Genomic DNA, 17,464 nt, shown 5'->3' on the forward strand with positions numbered 1-17,464 from the left:
GGTGAGCAGCTTTCTTCCTCCACGCCCTTCCACCGTGATATGCTTTGCCATAAGTCTAAAAGCAATGTTACCATAGGTATTTTGTTACCGCAGTAGAAAGCTGACTAATAAGTAACTGATATGTATACTCTGCTTATGGTGCTTTATTATTTTTGATTCTGTTAAGTCACTGTTGTGGTTTCTGTCTCCTGACTGTAGAGGCCTGGAGTGTGAGACAGGGAGGCACGTGTTGACACAGGGCCCAGGAATGAGCAGGCTACCGCAGTGGGCAGCTGGGGCTCCATCCCCCTGAACTTCGAAGAGGCTAAGAGAACGTCTTCACATTGTTGCAACCAGAGATGAGAAAGCTGAGATCTCTCTTCCCCGGCTTCCACCCATTCCCCACGCAAGGTGACACCTCGGAACTCACATGGCCCTTGGCACCTGACGACAACGGGCATCGTTGTTCAGGTACTTTGACGCCCTGCTCCCCCACCTGCCACACACTAGGCCTGGTGCACAATGGTCACTGGCTGAGACAGAGCAGCTGGCCTTTGGCAGGAATGAAACCTTCAGGTGACAACTGGGTGGGCCAACAAGAGATGGGGCAGAGCATGGGGACTTTTTCCTTGAAGGGTTTGCAGTCCCTGTCCTAGCTCCTTGACTCTACTGTCTGAATGTGCAACAGCATGTGGGGGTGGCTGCTCCCAACACAGCTGTACTCGTAAAACCCGGCTGTGCTAGATGGGGCCAGGGACTGCAGTTTTGACTCCCTGGTGAACCAATGGGGTCTGCTATGAAATCCAGTTTGCACACTGGAAGGTGAGTCTCACTTGGTGTCCCTGCGACTTCCTCCCTCTCTCCCGTTGGGAAATGGCATTCAGTTCTGTCCTTGACTTGGAACCTTCAGGGAAAGATCTTCAAGCAACCATTATAATCAGGGTCACCCTACAATTCCCTGTCATAGGTGTGTGTTTGGGACATGCTGGTGCATGAAGTCACCTCAAATTCATAGGCTAGTTGGCACCTTAATGACAAAGGGCATTATCATTCAGGTACTTTGATGAGTACAAATTCTTAGCTCCATTTGCTCAGGTTGGATAAGTGCACAAAAAGCCATACTGACTTAGGTTTTATTAAAAAAAAAGATTTAGTCCCAGGTCAATAACTCCACTGTGTGTGAGTCCACGATAGTTTCATTACCCTTTTAGCCTTGTGCTTGAACCAAGAGTTTACCAGGTGGCTTTCAGGTCAGCTGTGGCCAGTCAGCAGTCTTACGGCCTGAGACCAGTAGAGGAAAGAGTATGTTTTCACCTCCATCTGGGACTCTCTCAGGGGACATCCCCACGGGCATGTCTCTGGGATGGTATGAGGTGTGATTCGCTGGGTAGGGAAGGCAGATGGCATTGAAGTCTCCTTGGAGGAAATCGGTGACAGTTGATATTGGATGAGGACGTGGCAACCTCCCTGGGCTATTCTGACATTGGAAACTCCGTGCACTGAGATTTCTAACACCTTCCCTCCCGGCTGTACCCCAGGTCACTCAGGACCAAGCACTGGAAACTCAGCAGCCTGGAATCGTCATTTCTGGGCTGGACGTATTTTCCACTCAGTTCCTTCCATCCACAGGTTCACAAGGACTCTTTTCTGAGTTCTAAGAGAAAAGCAGAGCTGGCTCAGAGAATTAACCCCAAGTTAGACTTTCATTCTTGGTTCATTATAAATTCAATTCAAACCCAAATCTGATCAGAGTTTTTTTGAACATGAGGAAGGAGTTCATTGAATTGCGCAAGAGGCGAGCGGAAAAACTCAAGTGTGGTTGATTAATTTGCATTGTAAAGGCAGGTGTCCCTTTCCGCAGACGCCCTGTATCGCTTAGACTGGTAGTGTTCTCTGGAGGCTGTGGGCAGGAACAGTCTGGACCCCCGCAGGGGTGCTGTGTCCTGATGGGGCCAACTCACCCTGAGCATCATTCTCCGTCCTTGACAGACTTTTCCTCTTCATGGACTGGAGTTCCGAATTCTGCCTCTGTCCTCCCGCTATTGACCCCTGACTCTTCACCTTTCCAGACTGCTGAGTGGTCTCCTTCCTCCCACCCTTTCTGATGACCCATTCTTTTTTTTTTTTTTTGGAGATAGAAAATCACCTCCCAGCTATAAACAAGTCAGTTGCATGGGCCAGATGTTCTGTGCTAATATTATTTTAAATTCCCAGAGATTTTAGAACTCTTTAACCTCTACCTAGCCTAATTTTATACCTCTGTCCCTAATCTTTGTGTCTTAATCTTTAGAAATTTCTAGCACATTAGACTCTTTGCATCTAAAGATCTATTGTGGTTATACGAGCAATAATTTCTTCAATTCAGCAGTTCTCTCTCTCTAAATACAAAGTGCTCCGTATGTGTCCTGAAGGATTGTTTCTGGCCGCCCTTCCCTTCCCTCCCTTCCTTCCTTTCTCTTTCTTTCTTTTCCTCTCTCTCAACATTTATTACTACATGATTGCAGTACATAATGATTATATTCATTGTAGGGAGTTGTTACACGTACATAACACATCTTAATTCTTTTAACGTCCCCTCCCCTCCCCTTCCTCCATCTCTTGGTCCCCTTCCCATTTGCAAATGATCTCCCTGTTCTCTATGATGTATCTTTTATACGGTGTGGTTTTCCAATTAATGAATGTATTGATCCCATAAAAACCCATCATTAATTTATAAGTGTTAATGGTGACATAGAGTAATAACTGTATAAGAAGTTTATAAATTTCTTAAAAAGCTCAATATTTTAGCAATCCATCTTTGAAATTAAGTATTGAACAGAAGTGTCTCTGTGTCACTTTGGGGGTTACCTATACCCTTTACTCTCTGTTTTTCATCAGAGGCTTTCTTAGGATTTTAATAACTGAAATTGATGAATACTGTGTCAGAGAACAAACTATAAATTGTTTTTGCAATGAACTACTAAGGTTTTTCTGCACCAGCACATGGTCACACGGTGTAGGGTACGGCTAGTCTGTAGCGGTGCTCACGGACCATCCGTGACGAGGGAGTAACATGTGTGATGGTTAAGTTTATGGCAACTTGATTGGCTTGGGAGCCACCTAGGGATCGGTAAAGCACACTTCCGGGTGTGTCTGGGTGGGTCATGGAGGTGTGGCCTTGGCCCCTTCCTGTCTGGCTCTGTTCCCGGCGCTGCTTCCAGGATGCCCTGAGTTCACCAGCTTCTCTCTGCCACACTTTTCCACCATGATGTGACTGTCCCAGAGCCAGCTGGCCGTGGACTGCACCCCTCAAACCATGATCCAAATGGGACCCTTTCTCCTTTAAGTTGTGGGGGTCGGGTGTCACGCCCTAGCAACAGGAAAGCGGCTAATATACCATGCGGGTCAGAATTTCAGAGCATGTTTGAAGGCATTGTTCAGGACTTGGTGGCAGGGACATCAGTGCTCATTAAGTATCACTAGTCGCTGGGCACCTCCCAGTCACTCAGTGTTCAGCGAGGTCGTGGCCTGTCATCTCCTTCGGGGTGAATGTGGCAGAGTGGGCGAGAGTCTGCCGTAGGTCCTGGAGCAGCCTCGGTTATGATTACGAACCGTAGCGTGGAAGCGGTGTGGGTCCTGCCTGGAGACTGTGGCTTTGGGGAGTCACCTTCAGCCTCTTTAGAATCTGTGTGAGTGATGAATAAGCCTTTGTTGTATTAAACCACTGATTTTTTTTTTTTTTTTTGATACCAGGGATCGAATTCGGGTCCTTGAGCTTGCCAGCTAAAGACCCGGCTCTAACCACTGAAATTTTGAGGTCATCTGTAACTAGTATAATTTAATGTAGCTTAGCTAATGTATTCTAAACTGATGTTTCTGAAAAGTTTGCTTTGTTTTGCAGTGCTGGGGGTTAAACCCAGGCCCTTGAGCATGCTAGGCAAGTGCTCTACAACAGATCCACATCTGCAGCTCTTTTTATTTATTTTTAAATAGGTCAAACTTGTCAAGGCTGACCTCAAACTTGCAATCCTTCCGCCTTAGCCTCCAGAATAGCTGCATGCTAGTGGATGACGCCATGCCTAGCTCTAAAAGACTTTTGACCATGACCTACAGTAAGAAATACGTTTAACATTGTGATCCAGCATGCGCACACTCACACGTGTATGCACACACGCACACACACACTTACACACCCTGGAAACAAATAGTCCAGGAAATAATGCTTATCTTTAATATGCATCAGCTAGTCTGTTCTGCTCTATCCTCCTACTCTTCTATTAAAAAATGCTGGTGTCAACTTCCTAAATGGTTTTACCGTCCACTAATAGAAGCAATGTAAGTATGAAGAGTGCTGCTGTTAATCATTATTTATGTATGATTTATATGCTAATTATACCTCATGCATATGTACTAAAGTAGGCTTTTTGGATCTCTCTTGTGCAGTGTTTATTCTCTTCCCCTTTAATGGATGGAGTGTCTCAAGTAAGATATAGTACATTCCATGTAATTTCTGGAAGGTTATGTTTTATTGTTGTGCCTCCTAATTTACAACATATCTTTTAAAATTTACTTATAAAATTTTGTCACAGGGAGTAACAATGGCAACTTGAATAATCGTTATTCACTGATTTTAATTTTTTAAAATAAATAACTATAAATAGCTGTCTCTTGTATTAGGATTAGGGATATCATAAAAACATCACCAGCTGGGCATAGTTTAGTGGTAATACTGCTGCAAAAAATGAAATAGAGACCAAATATTTATACATAGGATTATATATATTTTTATATACTATATACTCATATCAAAACTTGCTGTTTCTATTAAGAAGCTCAGAAGTTACTCCCTAATTTCATAACTTATACCACAACTGTGAAAATGTGGACAACTATTTTATATTTTTGCTGCTTATATAAGACATTTAATGTTCATACAGAGAGCTGCAAAACCACAGAGGTGACATAATGGGAATCGGACATTTTCACCTGAATTTCCACCGACCTTTTTCTTCAGCCAGAATCTCAATATTCTCTGAATATTCTTTTAGAGAGGAATATGGCATCTGTTTCTTCAATAGATACATGTACACACATTTCAGGTATATGTGTGTATCTACATTTATACAAGTGTATATACACACACACATACACACGTGTATAGTCTACATATGTATGTATATTTCTGTGTGCACTTGTACATACATGCACACATAGTGTCCTTTGGTTTCTTTTCAGACCATTGATGTGAAATGAATTTTCAATGATTTCCATTCATTTTTTTTTCTTGAAACCTAAACTGGGTTAAAAAGACCTTTGCAACAAGTAATAAATTTCTTTTAAAAAAATCATGAGTTGTATTACACTTTAAAGCAGGATGTGGAGAAAGTCACAAGGTATTGGAGAAGACAGAAATCCGTGCCAATGTGGGGGAGAAAAGAAAGAAAGTGAGGTTTCTGGATTTCTTTCTCAGGGTTGCCACTGTCAGGGGATGGAACCCAGTGCCCCCCCCCCCAGCCCCGAGTTGCTGGCTGCAGTGAAGGTGACTCAAGGCTGGGCAGGAGGGATGGGGCCAGGAGTGGCCGAGAAAGAATCATTTTGTGGGAATGGCTGGGTGCTGCGATTGGGCATGGGTGGCCAGTCCTCAGGAAGGAATGCAGTGACCAGAGGCCACTTTGGTGCTATCTGTTTGGTAATGAATGGTGTGTCTGGGGTTGGCAACTCTAATGACTGGATTATGTGTTAGATGTTCTCATGGATCTCTAGGTTGCCGATGTGGCAACTGTGTGCTTTCATGGAGGCCTCCTGCTTCCTCCTGGCCCCTGGCTCCTTGGGGTGACTTGGCGGTGCCCTCTTGGCATAATGCAGGTCCCATCTCCAGAGGTGTTGCTCACCTTTCTCGGCCTCTTGCAGAACAGAGACTGAGTCTCCTATACAGAAATCAGATCACCCCGTGAGGGACTACATTTCCCTCCAGTGATGTTTTTGGGAGGTCAGAGCCCTGCTAGATGTGTGTAAAGCTGTCAAAAAAATAATACTCATCTTCTCACATCAGATCAGAAGTCTCGGATGTAGGAAAAGGAACATTTCTATTTTAAAAGCTAGCAAAAATACTCATCCCAGATGTGTCACCAGACCTGCCTTAATTTTTTTCTTTTGCACAGTTATGGAAGGAGCCCCCCAAATTGGCAAGGGTTGGGGGTGGACTCTATCCAGACCGGGGGAGTTTGGGCTTCATCGGCAGATTTTGCCATTGCCCAGAGCAGCAGCTGGCGACAGACAGCCACGCCACTGAGGTCCTCGTCAGCTGCCCGCTGAGTCGGTGAATACAATAGTGGCACTGGTGGAAAATTTTCCAATGCTCACGCCTTTGAATCTCCTTTCCCAGTTCGGTGATTAAGGCTCTCTATGGGCGGCATCTTTTTCTTGATGTCAGCGTAATCTCTGTCCCTGACAAATCTTTCTAAATTCCAACCATCTTTGCAGAAAGGGTTTACAGCTTTCCCTGTGCTTCAGAGGCTGCAAAATGTGCTGTCCCCACCAGCTTTGATTTTCTTGTGACTCCTTAGATGAGACCACAGACAAATGTTCGTGGGGTCCCCGGATGTGGCTTTTTTCATGCATCCTTTTCTCAGATACGAGAAATGCTGGGGAGGCAGGGGAGCTGTCCCAGCTTTCCTTGCAAGACATCACACATTCGAATGACAGAAATAAGGAAGAGTCACACATGGGGTGAAGATGTTGGTGGGAATACTATATTTGGGAGAGAATAAAAAGATTGCTTCCATCATAATGAAAATACTCATGGACAGTGGGTGAAGCTGCTGATCGAGAAGACAGTCGCCCGAGTGGGACGACAGTGATTGCTGGGTGCCTGCCAGGACCGCGGGGTGGGGAGGAGGAGGCGACACAGAATGAAGGGCGTGGGAGGAGGAGGAGGTGGCTCTAGTTCTTGCCGAGGATGCTCTTCAGGCTCCTCTCCACGGCTTCGTCCAGCTCTTCCTCCAGCTCCTGCTTCTTGGACATGGCCAGCTTGGACTGGTAATCCCGCACCACCTGGTCGATGTACGGGGCGCTCTGCGTGCCGTGCAGCATGAGGGTCCACTCCTTGAGCACCCCCTTCTGGGGTGTGCTGCCCACGAAGCCCAGCTCCAGCGTCCAGGTTCCCCTGGCATCCTCCCCCCACGTGTGGGTGGTCATGAAAGGCCACTTGTCGAAGCCCACCTTGGAGTCATCGTCCCGCGGACGCCGGCTCAGCAGAATGGACTTGGTGCCCATGGGCGACGTCATGTTGATGTTCAGGTCTCCTCTCCTGGTGGCGTTGACCGTGATGACGGCCTGCACGTGCTCGAGGTAGCGCACGAAGTTCTCCTTCCCCTCGCACGCAGCTGTGGTGAGCGTCAGCACCAGCTTGCCGGTGGATGGGATCTTCCTGGGGGCAGAGGGAAGAGGAGACAGGTGAGGGCAGGGTGGGCACCATGCCAGGGCTTTGCAGGCAGCTCCAGGAGCAGAAGCAGGGGCTTGGGGTTGTCACTTGGAGTGTGGTTTAATTCCTGCACCAGCACTGTCAGTTGGAGGGAGTCACACATTGGGGCTTTCCTGGAAGAGGGAGGTGGCAGGCATGCTTGGGTAGTCCCAGTCTCCTGAAGCCCCTCGAAGCTACCTCTGAGGAGCACAGCCTGTGCAGCACAGCCCAAGGGAGCCCAGGCACCGACCTCTACTGATGGTGGACAGCACTGCTCAGTGGGAGGACGCCGCGTCCCCAGGAGGGCTGAGCTTACTTGTCCACGGTGGCACTTGCTCTCCCTCCCTCCCTTCCTTGCTTTCTTTCTACCCTCTCTTCTCCACTCCTTCCCTTCCTACCTTCTTTTTTTGTTTGCAGTCCTGGAGATTGAACCCAAGACCTTCACTCTGAGCCACATCCCCAGGCCTCCTTTAAAAATTTTTTCTTGTTGCCTAGGGAGGACTATAATTTGATGAGCTCCTGCCTCAGTCTCCCAGAGTACTGGGATTACAAGCGTATGCCTGGGTCATTCGTGCATTTTTTTTCTTTTTGGCGGTACCGGGGATCAAACTCAGGACCTTGCACATTCATGCATTCTTTGTGGGCCTTTTGTCTCTTCCCCTGTCTCACATCTTCCCTTCCTCACCAGTGTTTCCTGGAATCATCTCTCAAAAGACTCAACAAGTCTTTTCTTGGGGTTAACTTTTGGGGCTGGAGTTCACACTGCCTTCCTTGTAAAGTGCCAGGTACCTTGGTATACAGATGTTGCTGCCAATATAACTTTATTACAGGTTGAACATCCCTTATTGGAAATCCTTGGAGCCAGAAGCATCTTGGATTCTGGAATATTTGTATGCACATAACAAGACATCTTAGGGTTAGACCCAAGAATAAACATGAAGCACTCCTTTGTTTCGCATGTGCCTCCTGCCCATAGCTTGAGCCTAATGTGGAACAGTGTGTTCAGTACACCCGTGTTTTGACCGGGATCCATCACACAAGTCAAGTGTGGAATTCTCTACCTGGGGCATCTTGTTGGAGCTCAGAAAATTCTGGACTTTGAAGCATTTTTGATTTTAAGATTAAGGATCCTCAACTTTTTCTCCCAAATTGGAGAATTCCAACCTCAGCTCCCAAGAAGCTGAAGTCGGATTAATGCATTCAGTCCTTGAGGGCCGGGGATTTAGCTCATTGGTGCTGCTGCTTGCCTCACAAGTGAAGGTCCCGAGTTTGATCCCCAGTACCAAAAAAAGACAGTCCTTGAAAGGTCAGGAGACTTTGGGGGTGTCTTTGTTCTCAGGGTTGGAGCCCCTGGAGTTTTGGCCTAAGCATTCCCTACCACGTCTCTCCCCGTGCCAGTCTCCTCCGCACCTGGCCTCCTTCCCACATGAGAAGCTGGGCAATTCTGGTGCTGGGAGCATCATGTTTGAGGAACGCCACATCTGAGAACTGCATGATTGATGGGAAGACTGGTTGACTCCAGTCTATGGGAATGCACCTACCTGGATTAGAATTTTGCTTCTGTGCTTAGGGTCGTGAAGTTTGGGCCAATTATTTAGGAGCTAGAAGTCTCACTGGCATAGTGGACGATCGAGGTTAAACAAGACTATGTATAAAACCCCAAGTGCAATATCTGGTGGGCACATGGCACTGGTACCCTATCCTCGGTCCCTGCTGTTACAACACCCTTCCCCATCTTTCTTGCCACTTTCTGCAGTAGTTCTGAAGTCCTCTTTCGTGAGTATCTTTAGTAGTGCTGTAGCGGCTGCCTCCATGTCCTGAACTCATTCAAAACATTCACCTTTTATGGCCATTTTGACTTTGGGGAGGAGCCAGAAGCTGCACAGGGCCAGATCTGGTGCATAAGGTGGATCAGGACACACTGTCACATTTTTATGAGCCTGCCTTTCCATTGGATGGATAAATGTGTTCCATGAGAGGGAGAGTATTTTGAGGGCGATTAATGGCATTGTGGCTTTTATTGTAATACATGTTTAAATTTTAAAATATTCATTAGATATTTTAATCATACTTCATATTTCCAGATTCACTTAAAATTCAGAATTAGAGCCCATAGTGCCACAGCCTTAAGGAGTTGCAGAAGAATTGGAGTGCAGCTGAGCTTGACGCTCCTTGCAGCCTGGCCAGCAATATAGGTCTGGTAGCTCGGCTCCTTCTCCAGGGCAGGTGCAACAGGGCCCAGCATCAGTGACAGCTCCCCTTGAGCGAAGCCAGGCGTCTTCTGTTGACTCCCTTGGTAAAGCCCCTTTGGAAAATTGCTTTTCAAATTAACTCCTTCTCTGGCAAGATAAACGCAAGGAAGCCCACAAACCTGACACTTGCCACTCTCTGCACTCTGTCCTGCATGGCGTGGAAAGTGGCAGTCACTGGGCTGTCAGCTGCTCTGTGCAGCTCCTCGTTAAGAGTGGTTCCAGGGAGTCAGAGTGCTGCCAGCCCTGGGGCCCCTCTAAGTTCTCTGCTGTGCACATCTGCCCCGGGCCTCACTCACCTGCCTCTCGGGACAAGATAGGGAGCAGGGTGGGTGAGGACCAGAGGGCACTTAGTGGGCATGGGGACCATGGGGGCTCCCTCCTGAGTTCCTGGCCGGCCTGCTGTGCCTAGGGCTGCTGGCTGAATACTCTCACTCCTCCTTCATTCAAAGCATAGTTTTCCCATGTCTAAGGGTCTGTACTGGTGGAGGCTCTGGGACAGACCCTTGCCCAGCCAGCCAGGGCCTGTCTCTGAGGAGAGGCCAGCTAGGGCTCTCTGCATCCTCTGTGCTGGAAACAATGCCCTTTTCACACTGACTTGGGTTGAGTTAGTTAACTGGGAACAGGGCGGAGCATTTGCCCAGAGATTCCTGTAGTGTCTCGACACACAGTGACAGGCCCTCTGGCATGGCAGTTAGGGATTCAGGGGGTGGTGAACACTCACTAGGCAGGTTTTCTGGAGGTCTCCGGGGGTGCTCTTTAAGGAAAGCCTCCCGGCCTTCTCATGGGGCATATTGGGTCATTCAAATGGTCTAGTCACGTACGTGGAAAAAGCCCTTATCTTAATTTTTCTAAACTACAATATGTGCTCAAAATATAGGATGAATGTTTACATTAAGAATGTACTATAGTAAAAGACACATTGCCACTTACCCCCTCACAATCCTCACCCTCTCTTTGAACACATTCATGACATCATTCTTGCTACTCTTTTTTGTTTTGTTTTTTTTGGTACCGGGGATTGAACTCGGGCCCTTGAGCTTGCAAGGCAGGTGCGGTGCCTCTAAAGCTAAATCCCCTGCCCTCTTGCTACTGTCTGAAGCAGTCCTGGAAGTCCTGTTTCATGAGTGTCTTTACCAGGTGTGGTTAAAGAAAAGTACGGTGAGTGCTACTGCCGAGCACCATCCAACAGACAGGCAGGCAGGCTTGCAAAAACGTGCTGGGTCCTAACCCACCTTATTCACCAACCTGGCACCGTGTGACTTCTGGCTCTTCCCCAAAGTCAAAATGACCTTGCAAGGAAAACATTTTGAATCACTTCAGCACATTGAAGTGGCCAGGACGGCGCAGCTAAAGACACTGAGCAAACGGCTTCCAGAGCTGCTTCAGAAAGTGGCAAGGGCGTTAGAGTGTTCGAAGGAAAGGAGACTATTTTGAGGTGGATTAATGGCGATGTGTCTTTTGCTGTAATACAATTTAAAAAATGTAAACATTCACGTTTTCAATCACACTTCGCATAACAGAAACTTAAATTTCTCTTTTGATTTGAATACAGGCCTCGACTCAGAGTGACATTAGTACTTTCTCAGCCTTGCTATCCAAACGCCCAGATTTTCATATTTCACCCCAATCACTGCAAGTATTTTCATTGCTCTGGAATTACATGAACACTAGACCTGCCACTAGAGCTTTTTGCTAATGCCTTGTAATCCAGTGCATTTTCTACTGAGTATAAAAACACTGTATTACGATGGGGCCTGTAGCTTTTCTACTGCTAAAGGGGTGGGGTGGGGGGCAGAGGTCAAAAATTGCTAACAGAGAGGGTCGGAGAGGTCAAAAGTCTTGTCTACAGTGGCGAAGGTAGGATTAGAATTCAGGTCTGTCTGACTGACTCTGAGAGCTGCGGAGAATCCCAGACCAAGGGAGAGTGGAGGAGAACATTGATCTCAGGCCAGGTGTAGATGGGTCAAGCTCAGGTGACTAACAGACACAAGGCAGAGGAGCACACACCCCTGAGATGGAGAGGGGCCATCCCTGGGCACTGCCCCCACTTACTCGGGGTCCTGCACGGTGCCTCCCACACAGTGGAACCTCTCCGGCACAGTCTTCCAGTCTTTGGCCATTTTTACCATGGCGCCGGCATCCAGGACCCCATAGCCAAACAGATGATTGAACTCCAGGCCAACCCCATTGCGCCGCCACTGATGAACCTCGTCGTGGAGCTGGTTCCGTTTGGAGGTGAGCACTGTCAGGTGCTGCATGTCTCGCCAGGTCAGTCCCATGCTGGGTGTGGGAGGCAGAGAGCACAAGAGTAAGGACAGGTCAGGGTGGAGAGGGAGAGATACACAGCTAAGATAAGTGACACCCAGGACGCAGACCCTCGGGAGACTGCGGAGCGTTTGTGTACTAACTCCCCACTTGGGGAAGGGATTCACACACCAGTGAGAACCACTGTCTATGTCAAAGGAGAGACCTTTCCGTCTTTCTCATTAAACACTGTCATTCAAACAAATGTGGGCATGTGCGTGCGCGCACACACACACACACACACACACACACACACACACACCTGCATGCAGCCAATACAATGGCTCAGATGAAGATCGGCAGCACCAAGCATTGACAAAGAGCAGCTGGGACCCTCTAGACTTTGCCAGTGGTGTGTGAACGGCTACAACACTAAAGTTTTCTGTATGCTGAGTCCACAGCTTAGAAATTCACTTCTAGATTGGTATCTGACCTAGATATATATGTTTTCCAGACGTGCTCACAGCCCCAAACTCCAAACTGTAAATGTTACCTACAGTAGAAGGAATAAACCAGTCAAGGGATAACTTAGACCGTGTGGGTAGATACTAGGAAGCGATGAGAATGAATGAACTGTTAATTACCCAAAATAATACCAACAAATCGCACAAACACAGCATCGACCTACGGAAGCCAGACAGAGAAGAGCAGGCTGGGGTGTGGACATGGTGTGGATGTTCCCCAAGGGCGCCTGCACTGGGAGCTTGATCCCAGGGTGGCCCTATTGGGAGATGGCAGAACCTTTAACAGGTGGAGACAGGGAGGTGACAGGGTCACTGGGGACACTGCCCTTGAGAGGAATTATGAGGTCCTCAGGGGACCCCGGTTAGCTCTGAGAGAGCACTGTTACAGAAGCACAGGCTTGGCCCCTCCTCACTCTCTGCCTTTTGCTTTTGGTCCTGCCATGTGTCTGCTCCCTGTCACCTCACTGCCACTGTGACACCATCTGCCCTGATGTGACATAGCTAAAAGGCAAAATAAAGTCTTGGACTTTCAGCCTCCACAACCGTGAGTTAAACTACTGGTCTTTATTAAGTACCTAGCATCAAGTGTTTTGTTACAGCAAGGGAAAGGCAGGAAAACCAGCAACACGCTGTCCAATTCCTTTTGTGTACAGTATAAAAATAGGACCAAGGAATCTATGTGACTGGGAGTTGGGTTCTTGGTTTGCTGTAGGACTCATGATTAGAAGGAGACCTTAGGGCTTTTGAGTGCCACCAGTGTTTGCTTCCTGATCTGGGTGCTGCCTACACGGGTCTGCTCCGTTTTTGAAAATGATGCTGTTGCCTTCAAGGGCAAAGGTGACATCCTCAGCATTGTCTCCCCCGTGCCCAGGAAAGTCCTCAGCACAAATCAGTCTGCTTGCCAAAGCTCTGTCATGGAAACACTAGTCTGTTATTCCTCGGTGTCTGGTTTCCAAACTGCAAGTGGGAGCTCATTTGTGGGCCGAGGAATGAACTTACTGCACCAGGGTACCTCTCTGGGCTTCTCATTAAAATCTTCTTGGGGTGGAGACAGAAAATCCCCCTGCTTCCACCACCTTCAGACCAATTAAACCAGGGTCTCAGGGAGTCAGACCTTGCTATTGGAAATTATTAACATTTCCCAGATCATCCCAATAGTCAAGCAAGGTTGAGAACCAGTGATTTTTATGAGTATAGGTACTATTTAAAAAATGAAACTGAATAGGAGATAATAACAAGGGGCATTACATGTAATATTCTGCTTTAATATTTTCTTATGAGACCCAAGTGTGTATGTACATGTGTGTGGGGTTCAGTGTAGAGTTTATTTCTCATTTAAGGGCATGGTGAAGAAAATTGGCAAAATTCTAAATTGCTGTTCTTTTCAGAAGTCAAACAATTTAAAGGATTTGGAACAACATAACTCATTTGATAACATTTCAACGCACACAGAATTCATCGGTTTGAAGCTCTGGGTCCGAGATAGTGTCCCAGTGACCCACGGGCACTGGGAACACAGGCCTCTTTCTTTTAAGGAGAAAGGTCAAAGGAAGGTCAATGCTTATTTGGGACTGTTCAGAACATATCTGGGACATGTGGTCCCCTAGGACCTGAGAGAATGTTGTGAACCTTCCCAAAGCTGAATATGGTGCTTTGCTGGAATAGGATCATGACTTTACTAATTCCAAAGGTGTGGACATATGGGGATCTAAATGACCTAAGGGCTGAATAGCAGGAGGATAAGACTTCAGATGTGAAACTGGACTGTTCTTGGGGGAGGGGAGATGGGGGGAGGGAGAGAGGGAGGAGGAGAAGAGAGAGAATATATAGAACTTGTCACCTGTGAAATAAATCAGAGTTGTGGTCTCTACCCCAGGGTCACTATGCGGCACTGTTTGGCTGGCCACTTGCATGTCTGAAAAGTAAAATTGGGTTCCTCCTAATTGCCCCTTCCAAGCACTTTAAGAATTGATGGAATACACTATTCTGTAAAAGTGCACATAGCAACCTGCATTACGCCTTAACCTTATCACATCACCTAGACTCACAGGCAATTGTTAAATAATGAAAAATACATTTGGAGTATCTGCGATACAAAAGTCACGGTGTTGGAGGTGGTAGGACGAATAATGCCAGGTATTCTTTCCTGTTCTCGAGCGTTTTACACAACAGCGGGGAAAGCGAGTCACAGCCCATGACAGGTGCTATGAGGGAAGAGATTCCGTGTGTTTCTCTCCTGGGTGTCCCCCACCCCGTGCCACACTCACTCCTTCTGTACCTATATTTTTTTCCTTTCATATTAGCAAACCTGAATTTAGATGCTCAGCTATAAAGCTATGTTTCACAAGGAGGCCCCGCCTGGCAGAGCCTGCAGCCTAAGGGGACAGCTCCATACTGAGAAAGCGAGAGGACCAGAAAGGAAGCTCAGAGGCACCGCTCAGTGGTCCTCAAGGCCCCTGTGAGGAATGTGCATTCCCAGCCCTCCTGAACTAACAATAGGGAAGGTGTGGCCCTGGGAATTTACAGCCAGACCCTGCTCAGCTGTTTCCCAATACTGAACTGGAGAACTTTGGTCTCAGATGGTGGTTCTCAACTTTGGCTGCACATTGGAACCATTTGGAAACAGTTTAAAAAAATAATCATTGGGCAGGGTTTTTAGCTTAGTGGTTTCGCTGCCTGCCTCTCAAGCACCAGGTTCAAAATTTGATCCCTGGTATGGAAAGAAAAAAAAAAAAAATGGAAAAAAAAAAAAAAAAAAAAGAAAAAAAAAAGAAAGAAAAAAAAAAGGAGCAGGGCCCAGAGGCTTGGATGCTATAGCTTTTTTTTTGTCTCCATGGTAGCAGAGTCTCTTCTAGGTCCAGTGGTTGGGCTGAGAAAAGATCCTAGCACAGTAGGGTTCAAATCCAACTGAGTGAACTTGGGCACATTGTTTTAACATTCTGACCTGCAGCCTTCGCATCTTAAATTTGGGGGATGTGCACACCTGTGTATGTTGGGCTTCAAGGCAGAATTTATTTTTCATAGAGGGGCATGGTGAAAAATGTGGCAAAACCTTAAATGACTGTTCTCTTCAGAAGTCAAACAATTTAAAGGACCAGGAAAACAACTCATTTGGTAAGATTTCAACCCATGCAGAGTTCACTGGTTTCATAGGTTTGCTACAGGGCTAGGTATAGGCCATGTACGTAAAGTATCAAGAGCGGGTGGGCACTCAGTAAAGAGTTTATTATTATCAATTATACCATTAGGATCTTTTAAAAATGATAGTTTTTAACACCAGAGAAACTATTCCGTACTTACACATGCGTGACTTATTTATTTCACCTGAGTAGTAACCTCAGTATGCATCCATTTTCCTATGAATGACCCAGATTTCTCATTCTTTATGGCTGAGTATTATTCCATTTTAATTGACAATGTGAAATAGGAAGAAAAGGGCTAAAGGTGTGGAGGAAGTGGGAAGGGTAGGGAAGGGGAAATAAAGGAAAAGAAAAATATGAGAAAATGAAAAAGTGGAAATAAAGATTTTGTAAATAGGGAAGGGAGGAGGGGGTGAAGGGAGGACAGGGGTATGGGGAAAAAAATGAGAACTAAGACCTGTCCTGTAAGGGTACAAGATCCCAATGATGAATGTAACTGTACTGTATATGTAAAATGTACCAATAAACTCAATGTGGAAGAAAAAAATGGAGTACTACTCAGCCATAAAAAGAGTTTATTATTATCGGTAGTAAAGTCAATCTCGTGTATTGGGAATTGAAGTAAGTTAGAAGAGAACATACACTATTTTCCAAAGAAAGTACTGTTTATAATATTTAAAAGTGTATAAGCAAACTTTTCTTCAGTTTTAAGATTAAATCATCCTAAAAATTTATCCTGAAGAAATATTCCTGATGCAGAGCTGCAAAATTCCAAGAAGTCATTTGAGCCTAATGGATAGTATAACTTCCAATATTTTTCAGATAAGACTCAGAGAAGGTGGGTGATTGCCCAGTTAGACATTTCTTTCCTTCCTTCTGTACCTATATTTTTTTCCTTTCTTATTAGCCAAACCTGAATTTAGATGCTCAGCTATAAAGCTATGTTTCCCAGATACCATTGCAGTGTGGGGGTGGTCATGTGACACTTCTGGCAAATGAAAAATAACAAGTGACTGGGTGGGGTTTCTTGGAAAGCAAGTATGTGTTAGTGCATGTGTGCATGGTGAGTAATCAGTGCAGAACCACGGATCTCTAGGAATACAGCAGCCTGGGCAATTGACTTTTTTTTTTTTTTTTTTGTGAGAATCCCAGGGGACTGTGGGTCAAGTGCTGCCTGCTGAGGGTGGAAGGGGAGACCTGTTTGTGCTTGCACCTGGAGTGAGCAAGACCTGCTCAGACTCCAGAGCCTGTTCAGGCTCTGAGATGAAAAGTCCATCTTTAAGAAGTGTACATCACAGGTAAGCTTTGGTTTTTGTTCTTAATAGGGCAGAGGTGTTTGTCCTTAATCAATAAAATGTGACCAGTGTTCCTCTCCTGGTGGCCAGTTTTCCACCTGACTTTTGCTAGAATAATCAAAGTTCTGACTGGTGCCAAAGGTCTTATCTACAAGAGGAGAGTAATTATGCCTGTGTGCTTGAAACCAGAGTGTTGGACTGGGTAGTCTTCCAAAGTCCCTCCCAATTCTAGGAGGTGACTTGGTCTCAGATACGGATTTAACCCTTCAAGAGCTCTGGATGGTACATTTCCTGAGCAGAGTTAACTGAGAAATCCTGGGCCAATGTCTAAGGACACTGAGATCTGCCTGTGCACAGGAGAGACAGGGAAGGCTGTGTAGAGGAGCCAGAGCCTTCAGTTGACCAACTTGAGTTACAACCAGCCCTCGGGAACGAATTGAGTTCATAAGTCAAGGGTCCTCTCTATATGTCTGGCAGGAACCAAGGCACCTGTCCATGAGGGCAAGAGCCAGAGAATAGCCTCCTCTTTCCCAGGAAAGCACACTTCTTGGTCTACATTGTGTGATTTCTTCCACTTCATTGCAGTGTT

General features: G+C 46.4%; 1 protein-coding gene across 1 annotated transcript in view; it reads right to left on the reverse strand.

The window, feature by feature from the left end:
- Positions 1–4,471: 4,471 nt before the first annotated feature.
- The window catches only part of Pcsk2 (proprotein convertase subtilisin/kexin type 2), a 247,448-nt gene continuing 234,455 nt past the window's right edge, over positions 4,472–17,464 (reverse strand). Inside the window, exons 11-12 of the mRNA XM_010634126.2 lie at positions 11,725–11,952; positions 4,472–7,387 (exon numbers count right to left, since the gene is read on the reverse strand). Coding sequence (XP_010632428.1) covers positions 6,901–7,387; positions 11,725–11,952 — 715 coding nt within the window. The 3' untranslated portion in view covers positions 4,472–6,900. The remainder of the gene's footprint in view (positions 7,388–11,724; positions 11,953–17,464) is intronic.

Source organism: Fukomys damarensis, unplaced genomic scaffold, assembly GCF_012274545.1.
Source record: "Fukomys damarensis isolate Sample0158 unplaced genomic scaffold, DMR_v1.0_HiC HiC_scaffold_7, whole genome shotgun sequence".
In the NCBI taxonomy this organism is placed as follows: domain Eukaryota; kingdom Metazoa; phylum Chordata; class Mammalia; order Rodentia; family Bathyergidae; genus Fukomys; species Fukomys damarensis.